Genomic DNA, 25,407 nt, shown 5'->3' on the forward strand with positions numbered 1-25,407 from the left:
TACATAGTCTTCATGAGTTCTAATACTCATGGTCTGGACTACTCATTTTGAAAAACAATAACTATGATTGATAAAAAAAATTATTAAATAGATGAGTATGTTGTGTGTTTATACACTGTCTCCTAGGTGACCATGAAAGGCTATTTTTCATTCCAGGCAGCAAAATGTAGTAAATGTGAATGACAAGTGAAGGTGTGAATACCAGTGAACTAGGAAGAGTACACCTCAGAAGCAAGAACAAGGTAAAGAGGGAGGCATTTCCTGTGGAGTTTCTCACTGACCACACCAGTCCCAGCATCCTCCAAGAGAGAAACTGGGAGGAGAAATTTTAGATGGGGATTTATGGGCTGAGAAGCTCCAAGATGAAGAAAAGAAATGTATCTACCATCAAGGAAAAGAAGTCACATTTCAAGAAAGAAAAAGTCCCTACACAAGCCAGAGACAAGGAGGAGTTGGACAACACACAGAATAATCTTGCACATCCCCATCCTCTGTGTAGAAATCTATAGGACAACTGAACAAGACTCCCATCCTTCAACTAAGAAGGTGAGAAGAATTTCCCTGGAAGTAGCACCAAGTGCCTGTGGTCTGAAACCCTGACTCTGTTTCCAGTTTCTTAAGGATTGAGTTCTGGTCCAAACATCCAGTTATGCAGTGCAATGTCAGGGCTTTGTACTGGGTCACAAGTTCCTTGACAGTAAAGAGAGCAGCTTGGGTACCTCCTATTTTTAAATTTTATTTTTTAAATGGAAAAATATAAAATTTACCATCTTAACCATTTTGGTGTACAGTCCAGTAATGTTAAATACATCCACACTGTCGAACTCTTTACCTTGCAAAAAACACAAACTCTATTTCCATTAAACAACTCCCCACTGTCCCAGCCCCTGGCAACCACCATTATTTGTCTATAAATTTTGACCACTAGGGCATCTCCTCATTAATTCAAACATCAACTAAAAGTCTAGTTGTCTTTAAATGTTTCCTTAATTTATACATAATAATTTACACATAAATATTTCCTTAATTTACACATAATAATAATTTACACATAATTTCAATGACTAATACCAAGTATCCACTTTCTGCCTGTCTTTGGGAAACTGGCTTCAGAGATTAGGACCTTAGCTCCATTATGAGGAGTGAAATTGCCCTCAGCAAGCAAAGAATTCCAAATTAAGCAAATCTTAATTTGCTTAGGTCCGCCCCATGAGCGCTGTCCACGGTCCTGTTTTCTCCAGAGATGGAAACCAGGCTTGGGACAGCTTCTCTGTGGCACCTCCTACAGGTTCTGAATCGCCTTGATTCAGGGGCACAGAGGGTAGGGGATCTGGAGAGAACGACTTGCGACCCCCTCCCAGCAAGCCCAGCTGGGCTGCCAGTGCTGCAACCACCTAAGGCCAGGCCTGGAGTTGAGGTGCCTGGAGCTCCACAGTTCCTCTCCCGCCTGAACCGCGGGCACCCAGAGAGAACTCTGGCCCTGGCCTCCCGTTCGGCCTCGTCCTTGGACTTGAGGGCTGATTCGCCTCACCCAACTAAATAATAGATTTCAAAAGTCAACTAGAAAGTAGAAACGCTGGGCTCCCTGTATAGAGAGAGTCCTGAGACTTGCTCTCTATGTGAAGACTGCAATTCCAGATGTCTCCAGAGGGGGGCGTTTAAGGACAGTGTTTCCAAGCAGCAGGATTCAGAGGGGAAATATCCTGCCTTGCAGAGTTGGGAGATTCGAAATGAATGTTTCCAGAAGAGTTGGATACTTTTGCTTCCATCCACTTTTTTTTTAAATCCATTCATTCATTACTGAATAAGAGCCCACAATGAGGCACTATGGTGTGGACCGGAAATACAATTGTGAACAAAAGAGCCATGTTTCTGATCCTCATTGAACTTTCTCAAAAGGAGACACACACACAATGCAGAAATAGTTCAATCTGAGTGGAAGTGAAGAAAAACACGATGCTTTGTTAGGAAGGGGAGGTGATGGCAGCATTTAAGATGCAGAGCTCTGCCTCTCCAAGGAAGCAATATTTAAACTGTAGGATAAAGAATGGTGTAGAGCCAGCTCTGAGAAGTGGTAAGAGGAGCTGAGTAGGCAGAGGAGAAGCTATGCAAAGGTCCAAGTTGTGAAAACTTGGAGAACTCAAGGAATTGAAAAGTGAGAGGGGAGAATGGCTTTTTTGGGGAAAAAAAAAAGTTGAGTAAGGAAAACCTGGTCCAGCTCTAACATCATCCATTTGTCTTTCATTCATTCAAAAAATATTGAGCTTCCACTATAAAGCAGGCACTGTACAAGGTGTTAAAAATTCTGAAGTGAAGATAAATAGTAAGGTGGGCTGTTTAATTATACCTGAAAGAGATAAAAGTACTAACTATGAGTCCAGTCTTTCTCCTTCCCCATTGTTGTAGAGTAACCTGATCATTTTCACCTTTTGCTCTTAAAAGGATACTTATTCACTGAGAGTATCCATCATGAGCTACAGAAAAATAAAAAATAAGGAAAACAAATATTACAGAGAGAATGGTATGTGCGAAGGAAAACAGAATGAACTGAACAGTCTTTATATTTGAAAGTGCTGTTGTCAGTTTATATCATGGTTGGAGGTCAAGAGATGAGGCTGCTGTAGTGGCAGAGGTAGAAAGAGGGGAAGAGAGACTTGAGTATACAGATACAGTTTTCTCTTTAAAGAAAACTACTTCAAAAGTGGTATGGGTGTAGAACACAGTAAAAGAGAAGCCCAGGATACCAGACAGGAAATGACTTAAAATGTGAAAGATTGGAAGAAGAGATATCCATTCAGTTTCCCTTTTATAATTTGCTCTTTCATTCTAGCATATTGATGACAGAAGGGTACAAATGGTCACTTCCATCACCTCCCTCCTTTTTCACTCTTTAAAGTTTGTTTTCTTATAAGCTATAAATCAAGGGTGTCAGTGACACATAATATTTCTAGCCTCCTATTATAGATAACTGAAGTATATTACATTCTCCAACATCACAGATTTTGTAACTGGAGTAATAGGACTAAGTCCCACATTTTGATTCCAGGTTTACATTTCTAATTCTTTCCATATTCCCTTATTTTCTACTTTCTATAATCCTAATTACAAAATTGTCATACTTCAGATTTCAGCTTTTCCATGTGAACAGATGGTTGAAGGGTATGGAGAGGGCTGTAATTCTGACCCCGTTGCCCCAAATTAGGCTGACCATAAAAATCTCAACTCTGTAGCTCCAGACCTTATTCTGAGTTTTTTAGTTTGGCACTATTGACATGGATGCTTTATTGTGGGAACCTGTCTTGTGCATGATAGGATGTTTAGCAGTATACTTGGCTTCACCCACTTGATGCCAGTAGATACCTCACTTGTAACAAGCCAAAATGACCCCTTAGTGGGATCTGTCTCTAACCCCTGTTGTAACCCACTATTCTAAGAGGTGAGCATTGTTAGGAAAAATATCCAAATCCTCAAAATGGGTAAAAGAAGTAAATCTGTATTCTTTTGTTATAGTAGTAGGTATTGTCTAGCAGGCTGGAGATTATCTGATTTTCTAGGGGCATTTCTTTTAATTTTCGATTTGGCTACTGATCAGGAGATTTACAACTCTGTAAAGGTACAGATTAATTAGTAGGAACCTGATATAAATGAAAATAATTCTTGTCGGCTAGTAGTACAAATCATTTGTCTGAAATGATAAGACCAAAGTTATCATTTAAGACATTAACCAATTTTGTATCCATCTAGTAATGTTATTCATTTTTAAATTTTTTTTCTAAAGTTATATACCCTTGTTTCTCAAATGCTTTATTGAACTAGGATTTTACTAATGCCTTTACTAACTGATAAATCTTTGGCAAGTATTCTTTATTCATATAAAAGCCAAGTCGGTCTTTTCTTGCACTTTTGTTATAAATCACAGTGGTCAATGTATTTCAATTGAATTTTGGAATTTTCAGAATTTTCTTTGCAGTCATAAGAGACATTTGTATATTTCTCAGGAGTGCTAATTTTAAGTTCCATTATCAAATATTTTCCTGTCTTATAAAACAAATTGACTATAACATTCCCCTATAAAGCTCTGAAAGTTTCAGAAACACAAGAATTTTCCTTTATCTGACATTATCACTTTGATAGGAAGCATTTACCTGTGTTGGAGTTTTTCGCAGGGAGTTTGGAAATCCTGTTTTCTGTATGGGGTGAGCTGCTCACTGCAGCAAGACTGGCACATGAAAGGGTTGCTGCTGCCCTGCTGTATACTTCAATTTGTTGTGAAAGCCCCAGATTAGATTTCTCTAACCAACATGACTATCCTCATTAGGATTCAACCTCAGTAATGCTCCCTCATGTATCATCTATGCCAAATATCAATAGTTACTACTTAAATTTACCTGTAATTTTTACATGATTGTCATTTTCCCCTTCTGTCATGGTCCCCTCTATTGCCAGCCCTGCCACATTGACCCAGAGGCTATTATACCAGTATGATACTGTGTCCTGTTTCCTGGTACACAGTTTCTAAAATCTTTGGAAACCCTGAAATGATAAGTGTCTGCTTTATGATGACACAACCAGTGAATGGATGGCCTCAGGATGGGGTCTGGTGGCTAGAACCAACCATGAGATTAGGGGGTTGGAACCTTTAGTCCCACCCTGACTCCACTGAGAATGGGATGCACATTGATCACCAATGGCCAATTACTTAACGAATCATGCCTACCTAGTGAAGCCTCCAAAAAACCCCAAAAGGATGGAGTTTAGAGTTTCCCAGTTGCTGACCACATCCACATGCTAAAAGAATAGCACACCCCAAGTCCACTAGGACAGAAGCCTTTCAAATATCACCCTATATGTCTTTCATCTGGCTATTTGTATCCTTTTTAATATGCTCTATAATAAATGGATTTACTTAAGTGTTGAGTTCTCTGAGCCATTTTGCAAATTATCAAACCCAAGTGGGGATTTTTGGAACCCTGATTTACTTGCAATTGCTACCTGAAGTGGGGAGAAGTCCTGTGGGACTGAACCTTACCCTGTGATATCTGATACTATATCCAGATAAATAAAATCAGGACTGAATGAAAGGATACCCCACCAGTGTCAGAAAGTTGTTTGGTGTAGGAAAGACCTACATTTGGATAACTAGAAACGTGAGTGTTGACTGTGTAAAAGAAGAATTTGCTTTTCCCTTACAACCAATTAAGAGGCAGGGAGAAAAAAAATTTGATGGAATCTTGAGTGGAGTAAGGAAAGCAAATTCTTTGACTCAATGTCCATCAATAATTAGCTGACCTTAAATCTTACTGGCCTGTTTTCACCAATGGTAAATGACAGAAGAGACTATATCAGGCTGGGCCTGGTTATTTTTTCTTCTTTCAGTTCTGGGAAACAAACCCAGAGCCTCACATAAGCTAGGCAAGTGCTTTTCCACTGAGCTACAGCTCCCCTATGCTACAGGCATAGCTTTTAAGAGAACTGTCAACTTGTGCTTGATCCTTTTAATTCCTGAGCCCCTACCTTATAAATCCTAAGAAAGCACTTAAAAAAAATTCTCCAGTCCCATCCTCAGGTCTTATTTCTAGGCTTCTCCTACCCGAGTTCTTAAGTTTTGAATCCAACTAAAAACATGATATACTTTTCAGAGAGCTTTTTTTTTTTTCATTTCCTTTAGCCTATTAAAGACTTGTATCAAGTAGAACCAATGTTTTACAGAGAAGTGACTAATCAGTATCTAACATGTCACCTGCAATATTTGTGTGCAGAGATTATCTTATTATGCTAAGAACCAAAGTCTTTGCCATTCTGAAGTTTTATTTCTTTTAATTTTTATTTTTTCAAGTAATGTCAGGGTCTTCAAATCAGGAACACCACCACCAGGACCCATCTTCTTCACCATAATCATTACAATAGGGCTTAATGACTAAATGTGGATTGCTTACTTCAACCTCTTCTAGAAGCTTCTGGGCTTCCTCATCAAATGCCTCTTTGCACAACCTGAGAAAACAAGGTGAAATCTCTTTTCCTGAACTCAATTTTCCTATAGCCTTCCACTTCCTCTGTGAAATTTCAGTAAAAGAGACAAAAACAAAACAAAACCTGTCTCTTAAAATAGAGAATATGAGCATGGATGGTGAGTAGGAAAGGGAACAGAGAGATGCAGTGAAGGAGATACAGTAGTCAAAGTAAAATTAAATGTAGCAAGAACCTTTTCCTATCCAAGCAAAATAGTACTACCAATGATAATGTTGAAAATAGCTAACACATTCATTGCTTGTTATGCTAGGCCCTTTTATAAGTACTTAGCCTATACTGATTCAGTAATCTTCCCAATAATCCTACATGTCAATTTTATAATTTAACCTACAGATAAGGAAACCAAAACAGTGATAGGGGTATTATCCTACATTAAACATTTAGTAAGAAGACAGATCAGAAACCATACTCAGGTAGCCTGGTTCCAGAATGCTCAATTCAACTACTATGCTGTATTGTGTCATTCAAAATTCAATGTTCTAGTAGTAATCCTCCAAAGGATCCAAATCAGGTTCTTAGGCCTGTGATAAATGAGTGGTTCCCAAAATTTCTCATTACTGGAAACTCTTCTCCTGAGAAGCTACTGAAGACTTACCCTAGAATTTGTAGTTTACATTCCTGAGACTTCAAGGCTTCACATAACTTCCCAATTCCTTCACTCCCTAAGGCATTCTGTGTCAGGTTCATGTTTATCAGTCTTTGGTTGCTGAGAAGAGTAGAAGAAAGATCCTGACAACAGAGAGAGGTCAAACTACAGTATTCCAACCTGTAGGGAAGAGAGACAAAAGATAAAAATGACTTTATCCCATGACAGAGAGCAAGCACATGAGGATCTGTGAGCTTTGAGTGGAATTTCAGAACTTAAAAAAAAAAAAAAAGAATACTAATTCAAGGATTACAAGTACTCATAATATTATTACTAGATATTTATAGGCTGAGCATATACCTTCCCTTATTATGAATTACAAGCCTATAAATATAGTCCAAAGAATAACTATGCAAGTATATATACTACCTTCTGCACCTGATGTTTCACCAACCAACTAATTTGAATATGATTTTCACCTTATGTTTACCTTGCCATTGAACAGTTGTGTGCAAGGTAAACATAAGGTTTACCTTATGTTTACATAAGCACATATGCAGGTGCTGATCATATAAAAAAATTAAGTTGCTATACACACGGAATTCATGTTAATGTGGAAGAGAGGTGGTTACACTAATTATAACACAGCGTTCATAAATATTACATAAAATACACCTTAGGGTGAAAAGCATTATAAAACAAAGAGTTTTCAAGAATTCATCAGGAAATTTAATCAATTTAAATTTTCAATCCCTAATAATGGTTCCAAAAATATAAAAAGAAAAACAGAACCAGAAAGTGAAAGATACAAATCTAATATTATAATGGAGATTTAATATATTTTCATGGTCATTAACTAAGTTATCTGAAAGGAAAAAAAATCCTTCTGTTTCCAGTAACCTAATCATCTGCCACTGGGTCCCATCCCTTAAAGGTTCCACACTTCAACACAATCACACTAGGGCCAGCCTGCCAGCGTATGCATCTTTGAGGAACACGTTCAACTAATATGCAAACCATAGGATACTGCAACCAGCAACTCTACATACTCTTTTCAAGTGCACAGTAGAACATATACAAAAACTAACTATATACTGACCCATGAAGCAAATGCCAACAGATCTCAAAAGATTAAAATCACATACAGTATTTTCTCAGATCACAATGCTAGCGGTTAATGTTCAAAAATTAAGAAATATAGGCTCAGTGGTAGTGTTTGCCTAGAATGTGTGAGGTACTGGGTTCAATCCTCAGCACCACATTAAAAAAAAAAGAAAAAGAAATACATTTTAAAATAACCCATATGTCTTTTTTAAAATATTTACTTTTAGGTTTTTTAGGTGGACACAACATGTTTATTTTTATTTTTATGTGGTGTTGAGGATCGAACCCAGTGCCCCATGCATGCCAGGCAAGGGCGCTACCACTTGAGCCACATCTCCAGCCCAACCCATATGTCTTAAAGAAAAATATAAGGGACTTCTAAAAATATTTTAGATTAAAAACAAAACACTGCATACAATATCAATACTTACAGAATGAAGTATGCCAGTTATGAAGGTAATAAAAAGAAACGTAAGGTTATATGATCTAAATAAGCATCCAATTCAAGAAGTTAGGAAAAATGGCAAAATCCAAAATAAAACCAATGAAAGTACAAGAAATAAGATTATATAATTAATGAAATATAAAGTATATATATATATAGTAGAACAGAGAAATCAGTGTTGTTCTTTGAAAAAAAAATGAAATGTGAAGCTGCTCAAATTACCAATATCAGGATTGAGAAGAGAGATCACTATTGGTGATTTAGACATTCAACAGATAGTAAAATATTATTGGAAACTTGCCAATAAGTTCTATAATTTGGATTAAATAGATAAAATCAATAAGAAAACATACAAAAAAGTACTCAATAAAAAAACCTAACCATACTTTTAAAATATAATCTAGATTTAAAACAATCTGCAATGGAAACTATATAGTTTCACCAGAAAGTTTTACAAAATTCAAGTAATTCCAGTCTTACTACATTCCTCCCAGGAATCTGAAAAGGAAGCAATATTCCCAAACTCAATTTATAAAATTACTGCAACTTAGATACAAAAGCTTAATGAGGCAAGAAATGCACAAGAAATAATAATGTAATCTCCATTATGAACAAAGATGTGTAAATACTTATGCTGACAAAATAAGTGTCCCTCCCTCTCATACACACACACACACACACACGCGCGCGCGCGCAAAAGAGATATCATGACTGAGTTGCTTTTAGCCCAGGTTGATATAATAAATGTAAACAGGTTTGGCAAATTTCTTAAGTTAGACACCTACTCAGAATTTTAAAATATAAACAAAAACTTTTCACAAGCTAGGTATATAAAAGAATTTTTAAAATTGATAAGTGGGTGATTTACTGAAATTTTGTTTTGGATATGAGGAACAACAGAAGGAAGCCCACTCTCCCTGGGCATATTAATATTATATCACATATTAACAGTTATTAAGGTCATAAAAATAAAAATATAAGGTCTGAAAAGGAAAATAACATTATTCCCAAATGGTCTGACTGTATACCTAGAAAATCCAAAATAATCTAAAATAGAATCAACAAGAGAATGTGACAGGCCACATATATGAAATCAACATACAAAACCAACTGTGTATCTATGAAACACAATGAAAAAAATAGCAATTAACTATTTTTGATGGCATTAGTTTTAGAATAGGTAAACAACAAAGTATACATCCACTTCGGGAAAATTAGTAAGCTTTATTGGTAGACTTAAACTGAGTAATACTTCATTTTGGCATATCAAGAGACTCACTCATTGATAGATTCAATGCAATTCCAGTTAACAGGTAGGTGTGGCAGGTGCTTGTGCATGATAATTGATAATCTGATATTTGAAAATTAACTTGGAAATGCAAAGGAGAAGAGTCAAAATTATTTTGAAGATTATCATCAGAAATATTTTTGGAAGACTCCGTCTAGTAGACATCAGGACTTATTATAGAGCTGTTCTAAGACAGTGCACTATTGGGCCTGGGGAATTACAAACAGGCTAAAGGGAAAGAAGAGAAAATCCAGTGGCAGATCCATCCACCAACAAAAATGTAACAAGTAACAAAGGTGTCCCTGCCAAGAAGTAAGGAGAGAAAAAACTTCAATGAATTTTTGCTAGAGAAAATGAGTATCTATATAGGAAATATATTAAAATGGACTTTTATATATTTCCAACCATATTTTAAAAGGTAATGAAAGATCCATCTGCTTCATAATTGCCTTTGCTATTTAGGAGATAGTAAATAGAATATGGAATATAAAGGGTGTGGGAGATGAGGAGTCTCTATAAATATTGTAAAGATGCTTCCATCTCTCTACCCCAGATCCCACTGGGCTAAAGGTTTGGGTAAGGGTGAGGAATGGCTGAAGAGTAAGTGAAGTTACGGCCACCAAGTTGGAATTAGGGAACAACAACAAGAACCTGAGAAGTATAAAGAGTAAGGAGAACAATTAAAGTTCTCATTCCCCCCACCACACACAAAGTTCCAACACTACAGCCTGGCAAAATAACTATTTGGTCTTTGTAAATCCAGCAACAGCTGCACCCAGAAATCTGCCTGGGTTTTCATGTCTGTCCACAAGCTGTATAAACAGAAAACCTCCTGGGGATGCAGGAGGCACTGAGCTATTCTCCTGTGCCTGATGCTATCATTGGAAACCCCAATGTGGACCCCCATCATATGTGTATAAGTACAACAACCAGCACAGCCTCACTTCACTTGGATTTCCTGATGCCAGAACAGTCTTGGGTTAAACTATGTATGGCCAATGAATCAGCTGTAATTATCAATGTGACTGTCTACCTCACTTAACCAAACCAGTCTAATGGTGACCCAAATCAATTACAGCAATACATCCCAAATTAGAGTGTCCTGTGCTCTTTTGAGCCTTATGTATGTGGGGAACAGTGGACCACTTAAAATGTCCCTTATTGGAGATATGGGTTGCTTTGGGTCCATATTTTGCCCCATTTATTGCCACTGAAATCAGAGATTTGCAAGTCATTCTAAATGCCTTTGTGTGGATCATAACAGATGAAAGACCTATTAGTTCTTTTGGGATTTATTCAGTTGGCTGAATCCAGGACCCTAGCATTGTGTTTGAAATCAATACTATAAGTTGGCCTCTTTCTGTACTTGGAGTTTTATCATGGTTTTCATTAAATAGTATGTGGGATTAATTGAACAGATACGGTTCCAGCTTCTATTGAGTAGATTAATCAGAGTGGCTAATGGAGTAGTACACTCATGTGAAAATTCACAAGAAGCTAATACTGTATTGTATAGAAACAAGGGATGGATATTGTTACAAGACATTTTTCCATTGATCTGTCACTCTCCCACATGTTTTGCTAACAAGAACACAAGTTTCTGATAACTCTACCCAGGCCATTTCTCAGGGCTGTATTTTCATGGAGCAACCTAAATGATAAAGTAACATCTCTCTCCAGGACGAAGAGCAGGCTTATTCTCACTTGCTCTACAGTGGCATGTTCAGGCATCCATCTGAGCCCTCCATGACAGTCCAGTAAAGCCTGGGGAAAATGGGAACTGACAATGATACTCTTTCTAATGAAGTCCTTTTTTTCTGAAAGAAATATTGTGTTTTCTTCCAGCATCCATGAAATAGAAGCAGGTTAAGTTATTAGGTTGAAAATAGGATAAAATTCTATGATAGTTACAATGTCAGCATTATTATAAAAGGCATGGAAACACTGGAACAGCAGCACTCTCTTGTAAGAGTCAAGGAAGATTTCTCTGGGAGATACTGAATTCCTAAAGGCTGAAACGTATTGTGTCTTGGTTTCCCACATGGAGAATCCAATTCCTGACCTAGAGGTCAATAACTTACGTTGTACAGATGAAAATGAACTAGCCAATATCAGTTCAAGATCTAAGTAAAAAACTAAACACAAGATTGAACATAAGAAGTACATAGGATCAGCGTTTATTAGATTGCAAGCTCCTTGTGTTTTATAGATATAAGATGATTAGTAAAGTATTTGATTTAAAAAGAAAAATTAACTCAAGAACAAATGGAATATCTGAAGGATGAATGGAGAAGCCCAAACAGGTACCATTTACTTAATATGTATCTTTTATACTAAAGAACATGTAATACACATTGACCCATATATTTGAAATTCAGATTCTTATTTCTCAGAGTAACTTACCTTCTAGTCCTCATTGTTTTTTCATTCTCTCCACACATGAAACTACTATCTATACCAGCCATCAAACAGCTATCATTTTCCTAATGATACAACTACAAACTCACCCAAGCTTCTGAATGTTACTATTTGGATGTCTTAAAGCATCACATAGAATTTTCATCCCATCATCCTTCAGTTCATTATTCCCAAGGTCTAGGCTGTGCAGGTTTGGGTTGTTTAAAATAACTGAAGCCAGATCCAAACAACATGCATTAGTGAGAACACAACCCATTAATCTGTAAGAAATAGAAAAGAGAAGTGAACCCTTCAGTTGTCAGGCTTAGTTAACTTTGTCCTAGTAGAGCTGCCCAGACATTTGAACCTCTTCTCACTCTATCTACAACCCAGAACACACATGGGAAGGTCTAATGTTACTAGCAAACAATGCAAAAGAAACCCAGTGGGTAAAAATCTGATGGACAGACTTCCTCAGCTTGTCTCAGGCAGAATGACAGAAAATCAGCTCTATACACTTTGGATACTCAGATCTCAGCCTTCCTCACCTCGCCCCCCAAATCTCCTCTACCCTTAAGACAGCCTGTAACTGAAACTACCCAATAGTAAAGTCCCAGAAAACCCACTCCAAATCCTGAAGATTACAGCTTGGCTGCCGGAAGACATCACACAGAAGCTTTACTCCATCATCTTGAAGATAGTTTGAACCCAGGTCCAGATGCTTGAGGCTCTTATTGTGCACAAGAGAAGTTGAGAGATATTCACTGCTCAGTGAAGTGAAATGGCAGCACCTCAGCCTAGAGGAAGGACAATGTAAGGAAAGATGGAAGCATTCTTCTACTGCCCAGAGATTTTTATATCTGAAAAATTTTAGGTTATAATCACTTGCCAACACCCAATCTCAAATCAGACACTCTGACTAGCAGCCTGTCTCACATGGGACATTTATGTCTGCATCAAATTGTATTATAGACTGGATTCATGTTCTTCAGTTTTTCTTACACTAAAACCAACGTTAACCTTTTTATATTGAATACAGTACTATTGCAGAATAGAGCAGCAGGCAGATGGCATATAATAGAAGTAATCATAATAAAATAAGCATTCTTCATATGTAATAAAAGTGGCATTTTCAATCAATAAGAACAAGACATCATGCCATAAATTATTTTTGTAAACAGATCTGATAAGTATAAATCTTAAGATAAAATTGGGAATAATTTAACATGTAAATGTTAAATTGGAATAAACTTTGCATAATTTAACATGCAAATGTTAAAAACAAAACCATTAAGAACATGAGATAATGACTTAAGTGGATTTTTTTTTAAAGAAAGGTATTTCCAATTTTGATAAAACCTCCAGAAGTCATGAGGCAGAATCTGACCTTATGAAAAATTTAAATTTCTATATTATGAAAATAACCATAGAGAAATCTGGAAATAAAGCAACATGCTAGGAAAATTATTTGCAATATGTAAGAAGTATATGTGATATTAATAACCATAATATAACATATCAGAAAACATGCATAAGAAAAGTAAACCTATGAAGAAGCAATTCCTAGAGAATAAAGAGCCAAAAACATTTGAAAATATGTTCAACATCAAATTACACGTTATTTTTCAACTTTCTAATACTGATCAGAAAGATTGTGAATACCTAGTGGGGCATTAAAATGAAGATCCCTAGACTACTGCTGGGAATATAACAACCTATCTGGAACATCTGACCTCCCCAAAAAAGAAAAAAAAAATGCAAACTTTGGCTTATCAATTTTATGTCTAGGAAATTATCTAGAAAAAATTAACAGAATAAGCACATTGTGATTCAGCCATACAATGGAATGCTATTATTTCTGTTTAAGGAGTATGTAATGTGTATGTGTGCAAGAAACAAAAAAATACCTATATAAAAAGTTCATTCTAAGCCCAAATGACAGAGTTGCATAGCTGGTAAACTTTAGTTCTGAATTCATCATTTTCTTGTGAGATGTTAGACAAGTTACATTATCTAAGCCTCACATTTCTGACCTGTATGAGCTACCTAGAACGAATGTGGTCAGTTTGAGACCATCAGGTACCCTTGCACAGCTTAAATAAACTCAGCACAGTGTCAAGAATAGAGTAAGGATACAATACATGGCAGTTATTAGCATCATCATCATCATTAAGGGGTAACTGCTAGGAAAACAAGAGTCAGAATTTGTTCCTAATGTCTCCATCTTAGCTTGGTGTTACTGTAACAGAACACCTGAGGAAATTTATAGATGATAGAAATGTATTTCTAACAGTCTGGAAGCTGGATGTCCAAAATTGAGGGGAAATATCTAATATCTCTCATGACCTAATCACATGTGAAAGATACCACCACCTCAACACTGCTGCATTCAAAATTAAATTTCTGATACATGAATTGTGGAAGACACATTTGAACAATATCATAATTTTAAATATACTTTACAATGCATATTATATTGGAAGGATGAAAACTAGTAGACACTTACACAAGGCTCTGTAGAGTACACTGTGGGTTTTTCAAGGCATCACTTACAAGCTTTACTCCATCATCTCCCAAAACATTGTCTGCCAGGCATAAATGTGTCAGTGTCTTATTGCTGAGGAGAGCCAATGAAAGATCCTCACAACCAACTTCTGTGAGGCCACAACTTTCTAAGCTGAAGGATAAACAGATGGGAAAGGATCCTTCAATTTCCATAGTCCATGTCTCTTCTCCTTCACAAGGAAATTAGCAGGTGCTTATAAATTTGATTCTTTACTATGGGATTAACCTCAACAAATCTACTTCAATTGTGAATATCATTGTAGCCGTGTACAGGATAGAGTGAAACAAAGGAAGACGAAAAGTCTAGAAAAGGAATGAAAATAAGCTTGATCAGAAAGAAAATTATCTTAAAAGTCATGTAGAAGAGGAAGGGAGGGCTGCTGGTATAGTTCAGTGGTATATCACATGCTTTGCGTACACAAAGTCATGGATTCAATCCCCAGACACACACAGAAAAAGAGAAGTACCAAAACAGGAAGTACTTACAGAATTCACCTAGGACTGACAAATGGGCCTGTTAATATTAAGACTCAGGCTTTTCCCTATTTAAACCATAATGAAGTTATAAAAACAGACTCACGACAGTCTCTCTAGGCAACATTTTGGATGTTGTAAGGCCTCACATAACAACTTCACGCCATCATCCAACAGATTATTGGCCGACAGATTCAGAAATATCAGGCTCTGGCTTTTGATGAGAGCCTTGGATATATTTAGACAACAAACTGCAGTTAATTCACAGGATTCCAACCTGGAAAACAAAATCAAAAAAACAGAAATGATACATCCTACAAAAGAATGACAATCACCACTCACACCCAGCCAGAGAGTAAAGATTTGTCAGTTTGGGGGAACCTTGACTGAAATTTCAGCTTCCCTTCATAGAATCAGTTATTTAAGTATAGGGCTATGACAGAGTTAAGGAGGGAAGAAAGCTTCTCTCTCCCATCCCCAATTCCCCATGAAAATGTGTATGAAAGCATTTTAAAATCTTTAATGGAAATACATTTTTTTAGTCTGAGAGGTATTTCCCTAACTACAACTCTGAAGAAGATGGATCAAAGGATAACTGTCCCCTCCAACACTGATCTGTGGAACAACAGAGGCAGACAGAAGTCAGGAGCAATCTCCCGTGAGCTTGCTTACTCATGGGAATCAACCCATGCTTTCTGAGGAACTTGGTCCTTAAAAGTGAAACCAAGAAGTAAATCAGAAATAAAATTGTTTCTAAAAGAGGAAATGAAGTAGAAAAAGTACACATAGAATCCTTCTAAATAATCTTGAAAGAGATTTCTATTTGAAAATAATTTGTGCTCCATACACTGGGAGTGATACCAACAATGTGTGAGAAGAGTCAGGCAGCACAGGGTTCTTGGCAGCTGGAGCTGCTCCAGGTATTCCCTTTAATAAAGGGCTTAACAACTTGAGGCACTCAGGAATCGGTTCTCTCCATCAAAATCAGGGTACACAGAGGCAGGAACAGGAAAAAGCTCCCCCCTGCAGTCCAGAATTAGATACAATGGGTGACCTAGAGTATGACCAAAGGCTGAAAATCTTAATTTTCCCTGAAAAAAAAAGTGTTCTGGGTTGAATTATGTTCCTCCAAAAGTCATATGTTGAGATGCTAACTCCTAATGTGGAAGTATTTGGAGGTGGGTCCTTTAAGGAAGTAAATAAGGTTAAATGAAGTAAAAAGAGTAGGGTCCTAATGTAATAGTACTGGCATACTTATAAGAAGGGAAAGGGATACAAAGAGTGGGCAAGTACACATAAAAAAGGCCATGTGGGGACACAGCAAGAAAACAAAAGGTGAGAGACCTCACCAGAAATCAATCCTGTCTGCTCTTGATCTTTCAACCTCCATAATATTGAGAAATAAGTTTAAGATACTCAGAGTTCATGGCATTTTGGTATGGCAGCCTGAGCAGAACTATATCGAGGGGACACTGTATTAGCAGCCACACAGGTAGTTGGGGAAAAAAGGGGGGACTCTTGTCATTCTGTTTGTGCAGAACTCTTCTAGACGAGAAGATTCAATATTATGAGGACCTGTGGATAAAATATTAAATTCTTACAGAAAGATATTACACTAAGGGGCAAGTGTATGAAAAAGAGAAAACTAGGGGACATGAGAAAATGTGTGGAAGGATTTGTTTTCATTTTAAATGTATAGGAAGATAAAGACTCTGAAACAAGTAATAGCACAAGGGGAGTGAGATTGAGAGAAAGAGAACAGGCTGAGGATGCAAGAATCCAACAAAATCAAAAAGAAATCTGCTATCTGAGTTAGATGTAAAAAATAGTAAATTAAAATTAATGAAAATAAGTTTGAGAAACTCCCAAGAAAAAAAGAGGGGGAAACCAAACATTAAACTGACTAAAAATTACATAGGAAAAAATATCTATAATCAATGAGCATTAGGTGCTTTTGAAAAACAGCATGAAAAAGAGAGGAAAAGAACTGAAGCCATTTTACAAAATTCAATTTAAAGAAATCCTTGCTGAGTAAAAAGAGATTGCCCTGCACCAAAAGATATTTTAGGCAAAAGAAATAAAAATATATCCTATCATCATCAATGACAAGACAAAATACTACAAACTGCAGAGGCAGGGAGAGAGACTACAGATTTGAGAGTCAGGCTTTTTTTTTTTAAGGTGTTGATAGACCTTTTGTTTATTTATATGTGGTGCTGATAATTGAACCCCAGAGCCTCACACAAGCCAGGCAAGTGTGCTACTGCTGAGCCACAGCCCCAGGCCACCAGGCTATTCTTATACTACTCTTTAGAACACTGAATGTTAGAAACTAATATAGCAAAGTAAAAGTTCGGAGAACAGGGTGGAGATCTAGGACCCTGGTAAGCTGTCATACATCTATAAAGGCAATTGAAGGACATAAATCAAACTCTACCACTCACATACATTTCAATAAGTCATTAGTTTACAATCTCACCAAGAATGTAATTAATAAAAATTAAGCTTTTTTTTTTTTTAACAATGGAAAAGGAGTTTAAGAAAACAAAACAACCTGGTAATATACACTGACAAAAATTTTGTATGTGGAAATTAAGTCTGAATAATTATATTCATGTTGTCATAAAAAAATTCAGAAAAGTATCCAAAGTGTCCAAAAGTATAAAATATGTACCCTATAATCCCAGATTAAATTAACATACTTGAACTGTATGATAGAGGTATGCTAAATGCATTACTTTATATAAAAGTATTAAAATGTCAAAATCCTTTTGAATTGGATAACTCAGGCAATTTGGAGGGGATCTAAAGAATAATGACCACCAATTAAATTAAAAAGTGAGTATTTACAAGTTTCTGGACACATCTGTATATAAAACAAAAATGAAGTAAAATAGCTCTCACTTAGGAATAAAAAAAATAGAAAGCTGGAAATAACAATTGAAAATGTTTTTAACCATGAATATTAAATGCTTAACTATAATATATACATTTTAATGCTTGCTTAAATCATTTCCACATTAGAAGTTTGAGTTTCTTGAGATTTCCAATTTTTCTTAGTGCTAACTAATGAAATTTCACCTATGGAACCTCCTAACTCCTGATGAATGAATCTCAACTTCATAAAATGTTCTTTATTTTGCAGCTGCAAAGAAAAGCAGGTAGTTTATAAGTCAGAAACTATTTTATAAAAGTGAATGTTTTGCTGTTTGCAATGGTGTACACCTGTAATCTCAGCAGCTTGGGAGGCTGAAACAGGAGGATTCTGTCAAAGCCAGCCTCAGCAAAATGGAGATGCTAAGCAAGTACAGAAAAAACAACTATTTCGTATTTTTTATTTTCTCTAAATAAAAAATACAAAATAGGACTGGGGATGTGGCTCAGTGGTCAAGTGTCCCCAAGTTCAATCCCCACAACGTACCCTCCAAAAAAGAATGAATGTTTTCTTATAACTAAGGCTCTCAATTACTTGGGACTTTAGAAATCATTGCTATGTTTTGTGAAAACAACCCTTAACTACTAAGTTTTGACTGTCATATGAAATAATATGTAACTCTTAACATTCAAATTAATATTTCTGAATTCCTAAATATTAAAAATATTTTGTCAAATTTAAAAAAGATCACTGGAACCCTCCCATGCATAGAAGTAATAGTAGAAAAAAAAAAACAGTGTGATGATTTGAATAAGGTTTGTCCTCTCTAAACTGATATTACAGCTTAATCCCTTTGGGGGTTCTTAAGAGGACAGAAATTTGAAATTTAATCTGTATTTTTAGAAATGGGACTGTTAGGTGGTGATAAGGAAAGTCATCAGGGTAGATGAATACAAGTGATTGAATACTGGTGGCTTTATACAAAGACTAAGAGACCAGAGGATATACGCATCCCGTCTCTTGCCATGTTACGTCTTGCACCACCTCAGAATTCTGCCAGTAAGGAAGCCATTGGCAGATTCAACCCCTTAACCTTGCACCTCCAGAACCATGAGCCAAAATAAAGCTCTTTAAAATACCAGTCTGGGATATTGTGTTACTACCAACAGAAATCAGACTAAGACACTGTTTCCTGTTTTTTCTAGAGTTAGGAGGAAATGTGTCATTTATATTAAGATATAACATTAATCACCAGTAATTCTATCAAGAGAGAAACTGCTAAGGGATTATGGCTCCAAAATGACACCTAAATATAAGCCAACAAAACAGATTATTTTATCTTACATTTAGTTTCTTCTGGAGAGCTTACCCAATTATTTTTTCTTTTTTCTGTACTGGGGATTGAATTCAGGAACACTCAATCACTGAGCCACATCCCCAACCCTATTTTGTATTTTATTTAGGGACAGGGTCTCACTGAGTTGCTTAGTGCCTCACTTTTTTTTGCTGAGGCTGGCTTTGAACTTTTGACCCTCCTGTCTCAGCCTCCTGAGCTGCTGGGATTACAGGCCATGTGCCACCACACCCAGCCCAACTATTTCTCAATAGTAGCACTAAACTAAGGCTCATGGCTAGAAATTCCTAAAGCCCCTTAAAAATACACAAATTATGATTTTTTTTTTAACTGGCTTTATTGATTCTTGTCTATGGCTCTGACCAGATGTCACTGGGTATAGATCCACAAGGTGGCTCTACAAACAGTTGACTCAGAGCAAGGGACCCATGTTCTACCTGGAATAAGTTCTTGGTTTGAGAGTTGGTCAGGGTAGAATTTTATCAGATGCAAGATGATGTGGCTTTCCTTATGAGTTAATCCCCAGTGGAATAAGTTCTCCTGTGCTGCTAGCAGATTAAGATCAGAAAACTGCCATCAGAGAAAGCTGCTATTCCTCAGTCATGAGGAACTGTAACTCTGAAGATGAGCACCACAGAAACTTGGGAGAGCTGTTTGAACATTATTTTTCTCTTCTGAAAATGTCTGCTAAGTATTTCCAGGTTGCTCAAGAATTTTCCAATTTTTTTGTTTGATTGTGAGGTTACTTTTATGACATCATTAGAAATTCAGGGATGACAGGAGAGGGTTGTTGCTGAAGCAACATGCAGAAGCTGTCTTTCTCTGAGAATCAGTATGAATGTACCACAGGTGACAGAGGAATTGTGTTCCTAAGAGAAGATACCTTTTTAACAGGATAGGCCTCAGGGCCTACTCTAAATCAAGGAAAAATCATTAAATTAATTTTCTGAAATTTGAAATTTAAAAGATGGCTGGCTGTATAGCCTTCTGATTTTTACCACAGTGAAAACAAAAAATGCAAACATGTTGTTTTTAGATCACATAAGACCATATACTGTATTTAACAGTGAAAATTAAATTTCTTAAATCTCTTATGCTTACATTAATTACATTAATATTTAAAAGCATGTATGTGGGAATATGATTAAAGTGAGTTAAGTTACCAGCATATTTATAAATTGTAATCAGTGAATATTGCAATTATATACTATCTGGGTCAAGTTTTGAGGTATCATTGTTTTGATATAATCTTAGATATCAAAGGTGGTAGTTATATTATCTTTAACGTTAACTTAAATATAGAAACAGTTTCTAAACTTTGTAACCAATTTTGGAACCTTGGAGTTATAATATTTTAAAAATAAGTTAGCAATTTATGTGTATCAAAGTTTTCTAGAAAAATTTAAGACAGAAAATTACTTTCTTACCACACAATTTACTTTCTTTTTTTTTTTTAAAAGAGAAAGAATTTTTTAAATATTTTTTAGTTTTCGGTGGACACAACATCTTTATTTTTTTTTTATGTGGTGCTGAGGATCAAACCCAGCGCCCTGCGCATGCCAGGTGAGCGCACCACTGCTTGAGCCACATCCCCAGTCCCACAATTTACTTTCTTAACACCCATTTGTTCTTCATACTATTCAAATTAAAATAGCAAAATATATATATTTCCTTATATTCCATGTTATTTCTGCTTTAAAAGTTAGGATTTAAAATTTTAAGTGATATTTCATTTAAGCCTAGTTGGTATGATTAGCATGTATACACAGTATACATACCATAATCAAGTTTACAAAAGTGAGTGAATACCAGAAAAATTTTTGAAATGGAGAAGAGAGGACTGATATTTAGTTTTCAACTCTCTGCACACTGAATAATGTGCCCAGGTAGCAGAACTTCTGGTTCCAAAGCATGTACCCTCTCCAAAGGCTGTTCATATTTATGATGACTCATTATTATAATTATTTACAGTCATGAAGCACATAAACCAGAAGGGCTCCTCACTCCTGTAGAAGCAAAAATTTCTATTGATCCATATGTTATTTACCTGTTATCCAATATTTTACTCTAGTTATTGCAGCACTGTTGTGGATATTTGCCTTTCTCAGGTATGTTTCTTTTATTCAATTATTGTGATTGCTTTCCTTATGATATATTAGTCTTCTAATTAGAAGTATTTTAAGATGTGTTTTGTCTTTATACCATTTGACACTCGTGTCTGATGGAACCAAGAACTGCTCCCTCACATTGTTTGTGACTCCCAGTATAAGAAGGGAGTCTGAACACAATTAGGAATTACTGGCATACTTCTAATGTATTTAGTTTTCAGTTTTCCCCCTATGTTTCCCAGCATATTTTAATAAATAACCTATTATTGGGCCCACAATGTGGAAAAAGTTATGAAGACATGAAGAACAGACCTTTCTCCCTTCTTTTCTTGAAACTTTAGTAAATATTATAGTGAAACATTTCTGTGAAAATTAGTGATTATGTTTACCTTTTCAGTAAGTTCAGGTACAAAGGCTGAAATGAATCCCTCAGCCATTTAAAGTTTTCTAGAATATCTTATTTCTAAATATGCAAAGTTCTGACAATAATTGGGGATCATACTCTGCAGGGCATACTTACAAAGACCCACTAATCTATTAACACTTTATTGCCCATACCATCTGGAATTAGGGAGAATAAACCATCAAAACACAATTCTGAAGAGTTCAGTTCAGTATGATTTATGCAAAAACCAGACTAAATGAGGACATTCATACTGCCACTGGCTCGTATACCAGGATATTTAAGGCAAACAGAAAACTGGAAGTTTTCCTATATGAAATGTTAAGAGGGGGTCTGGGAGACCATCAATTACTCTCTAGTGGCCACCCACAATGAAAAAACATCCAGTCCTTCCACAATGTAATGTTACGTTATTGCAAATTACATTATTGCAAAAGCATCTAATCACTGGTATAAGAAGCCCTAATAGTTAACCCACAGAGATGATTCCCCACTTGAAAGCCTGCTAACTTGGTCTTCATCAAGGTAGCAAAAGTTAATGAATTTCAGCAGAAGACTTTATTCAAACCTCAATTGCCGATCTGTCTCATGCCAAGATTTTTTTGTCTTAGATACACAGCTCCCACTTTAAGAAATATCTTTCCTACCATTTAACAGGTTTTATGCTACATTTTATTTTTAGACATGGGAACCAGTTACATACTTCTTACTGGATTACAGATCAGAAGGGCAGGTTACAGAAATTATTCATAATGTCCTAAAACTACTTCACAGCTGTAAAACTTTTGCCCCAACCTGGCCTGATGACAGCTGCATTCAACCCATGTTTAAGAATTATCCAAGAACTCTCCAGACATGCTATAGGTTAATTTCATGCAGAAACCAGTAAGACTTTTTTTTTAAAAAAATTCCTTTGGTCAAAGAATCCAAGAAAGATTCACTTCAGATATCAATTATCTCTCCAACACCTTTCTTTCCACAACGGTGGCATACCTGGCCCTTCATGCATCAAGACTCAGTCTTGGCCAACTGAATTGAGTCTAGGGATTACAAAAACTTCTAAGATAAAACCTACTATAATGATTTTTTATTTTGTCAGAAACTGATTTATTTGATCTTCACTGGAAAATAATATATTTCTTAAAATCTGTCACAGATTTTAATCATCAGAACAAGTATGATTGCTAATGCTTTCACATTCTTAAAGAAAAATCAGTAGACGGCTGACACTAAGATAAATATCTGATAATAAGCAAGCACCTTTATAGTTGCCACACTGTTCTTTCTCAACCTCTGGTCTTGTTACTGAGTTGCAGTTATAAATGAGGGGGATTCATTATCAAAACTCAAGTAAAACTGAGCCTGCTCCAGCACTGCACCCTGTCATCATTAATACATTGTTTGGCTATCTGTTTGGACAGATCAAAATCTCAATAATAATATAAAAAACTCAAATCTTACCTCAAATTCTGTAGTTTACACTCTGGGTGTTTCAAAGCTTCACATAATGACTTTACTCCATTATTCCCTATTTTACTCCCTTTCAGGTCGAGATGCATCAGATTCTGGTTGTGAGTCAACAAACTAGATATACCCTGACAATCATCAGGGAAGGCGACAGATCTCAACCTTCAGAAGAAAAAATATGCAGAAGGAATTACAAAATCATCTCTATCTCTGGTTACAGCACCCCTCTCTATTCATATTCAACTCTTGGATATGACATAAGTATTTTCTTATCTTACTTTCATCTTTTATCTGACTGGGTTTCTCATATTTTAGGTCAGGTAATTAATCTGAGTTTCAGAGTATTGCTTAGACAAGCAACTGTGTTACAGCTTTGATTTCCATTTATATCCTGACACCACCAACCTTTTTGACCTTAAAGGAAAAAGGTGATAACATCAGGAAGAGCAGAGAGTAGCTTCTGAAGACTTAATCTCAGGAATGACTACCAAAATCATCAGCACTGTTCCAAATACTGCAACTATAACATGAAATAACAATATTAAAATCTTTAAGTAATCAAAATGAGTGCATAGCTAATATCAACTGTGTGGTACACATCATTAGCAAAACACATTGTTACAAAATATGCCTTGTAATCTTACAGATGTTTTTAGGTGTACAGAGGCAATTTGAAGCAAAATATAAAGTTAAATTTTCCAATATTCTTTCCTACTTTCCATCTGCTAACTCAGTCAATATGTCTGATTCTTCTGTAGTGCCTTTGCTGGCCCCAAATTCCCAGTCTGTTCACACTTAACTGTTTGAAACCTCCTCTTGTGATACCACCTCCCCTCCGCTCTGATCACTACCCTTTCTCCCATCATCTCTGCCCCCAATCATCCACAAGAAAATAAATATTTTTTTATCCACTTGTCACACTAACCATCCTCATCTAATAAAAGTGCCTAAAGCACTCTGTAAATATAAATCAGAAGCAGTCTCACTTGTTAAAGTAAAGGAACTACCACTAAGGTTGCAAAGACAGAATGGTCACCAGAGTGTCATCCCTCTCAGAGACCCTTGCATTCTAAAAGAGGAATCCATTTAACCAACAAGGCAGCATTTTGGTTTGGTTTTTAAGATTTGGACTGGTGACATTCAATGAAGGGATAATGTTGGCCAGAGGTTTAGAAATGAGTGAAAAGGACTTCCAAAAATGCTTTAATCATAGCATATACCCTCTTTCCTCAACTCCTTAATCTACAAGACCAATGAACTCTAGTTACTTGAAATCTATTACCAGAACTCACTAAAAACACAGATTCTGAGGAAATGTTTAATGAAGCCTCTTTCCCCTTGAAAGAGCATTCAGGGTTGATAGAAACAAGGATCCATCATTTGTTCAGCATTCAATACATACTTCTAAGCACCCAATGGACCTTGGGCATATGAGACAGGCACTAAAATATAGAGGGAAATAAAATCAGTTCCAGGTTCCAGCAGAATGCAAGGGACATGCAAACAAACACATTTTTAAAAATAAGAGCATGAGAGCCAAATTAACAAAATTTAAAAGATTGATAGCAACAAATGTTGGCAAATATAAAGAGCAGTTAGAACTTCCATATATTGCTCTTGGGACTACAAAATGGCACAATCACTTTGGAGAACTGTCCATTTTTTAAGACATACATCTATTAATCGGCAATTCCATTCCCAAGTATTCACCAAAGATGAAAACTTATGTCACAAGGAAAGAATTCAAAGGATATTCAAAGCAGTCTTACTCAAAACAGCTAAAAAATTAGGAAAATCCCAGGGTTCCATTTACAAGAGAATGAATAAAGAAACTGTAGTATAGTCATATAATGAAATGCTAGTCAGTAATAAGAAAAAGACTAAAATATGTAAGAAAGACATTTTTCAAATATTTAAGAAAACAGGATGGACACAACAAGCATATACTGTATTAGTTAAACTAAAGGATTTACAAGAAAAGACAAAGCTGCCCCACGATGGCAGGTATTAGAATATGAGTGCCTCTGGGACTGGATGACATGAAAGGACTGAATAGGAAGGGCTACAAGGAAATTTCCTGAGATGAAGAAAATACTTTATCTTGTTTTGGGTATTGGTGACAATATAACATTTTTTTATATCTGGGCATTTTATTGAATGTAAATTATTCAATAGAAAACCAATTTCAGGCCCGGTGCGGTGGCACATGCTTGTAATCCCAGCAGTTTGGGAGGCTGAGATAAGAGGATTGCAAGTCCAAAGCCAACTTCAGCAAAAAAGCAAGGCGCTAAGCAACTCAGTGAGACCCTGT

At 36.1% G+C, this 25,407-nt stretch overlaps 1 protein-coding gene across 1 annotated transcript in view; it reads right to left on the reverse strand.

Moving 5' to 3' along the window:
- Nucleotides 1–5,855: 5,855 nt before the first annotated feature.
- Nlrp14 (NLR family pyrin domain containing 14) overlaps nt 5,856–25,407 on the reverse strand; it is a 28,627-nt gene continuing 9,075 nt past the window's right edge. Inside the window, exons 5-11 of the mRNA XM_027942273.3 lie at nt 23,091–23,258; nt 14,996–15,166; nt 14,357–14,527; nt 12,477–12,647; nt 11,961–12,131; nt 6,626–6,796; nt 5,856–5,991 (exon numbers count right to left, since the gene is read on the reverse strand). Coding sequence (XP_027798074.2) covers nt 5,856–5,991; nt 6,626–6,796; nt 11,961–12,131; nt 12,477–12,647; nt 14,357–14,527; nt 14,996–15,166; nt 23,091–23,258 — 1,159 coding nt within the window. The remainder of the gene's footprint in view (nt 5,992–6,625; nt 6,797–11,960; nt 12,132–12,476; nt 12,648–14,356; nt 14,528–14,995; nt 15,167–23,090; nt 23,259–25,407) is intronic.

This window comes from Marmota flaviventris, chromosome 9, assembly GCF_047511675.1.
Source record: "Marmota flaviventris isolate mMarFla1 chromosome 9, mMarFla1.hap1, whole genome shotgun sequence".
In the NCBI taxonomy this organism is placed as follows: domain Eukaryota; kingdom Metazoa; phylum Chordata; class Mammalia; order Rodentia; family Sciuridae; genus Marmota; species Marmota flaviventris.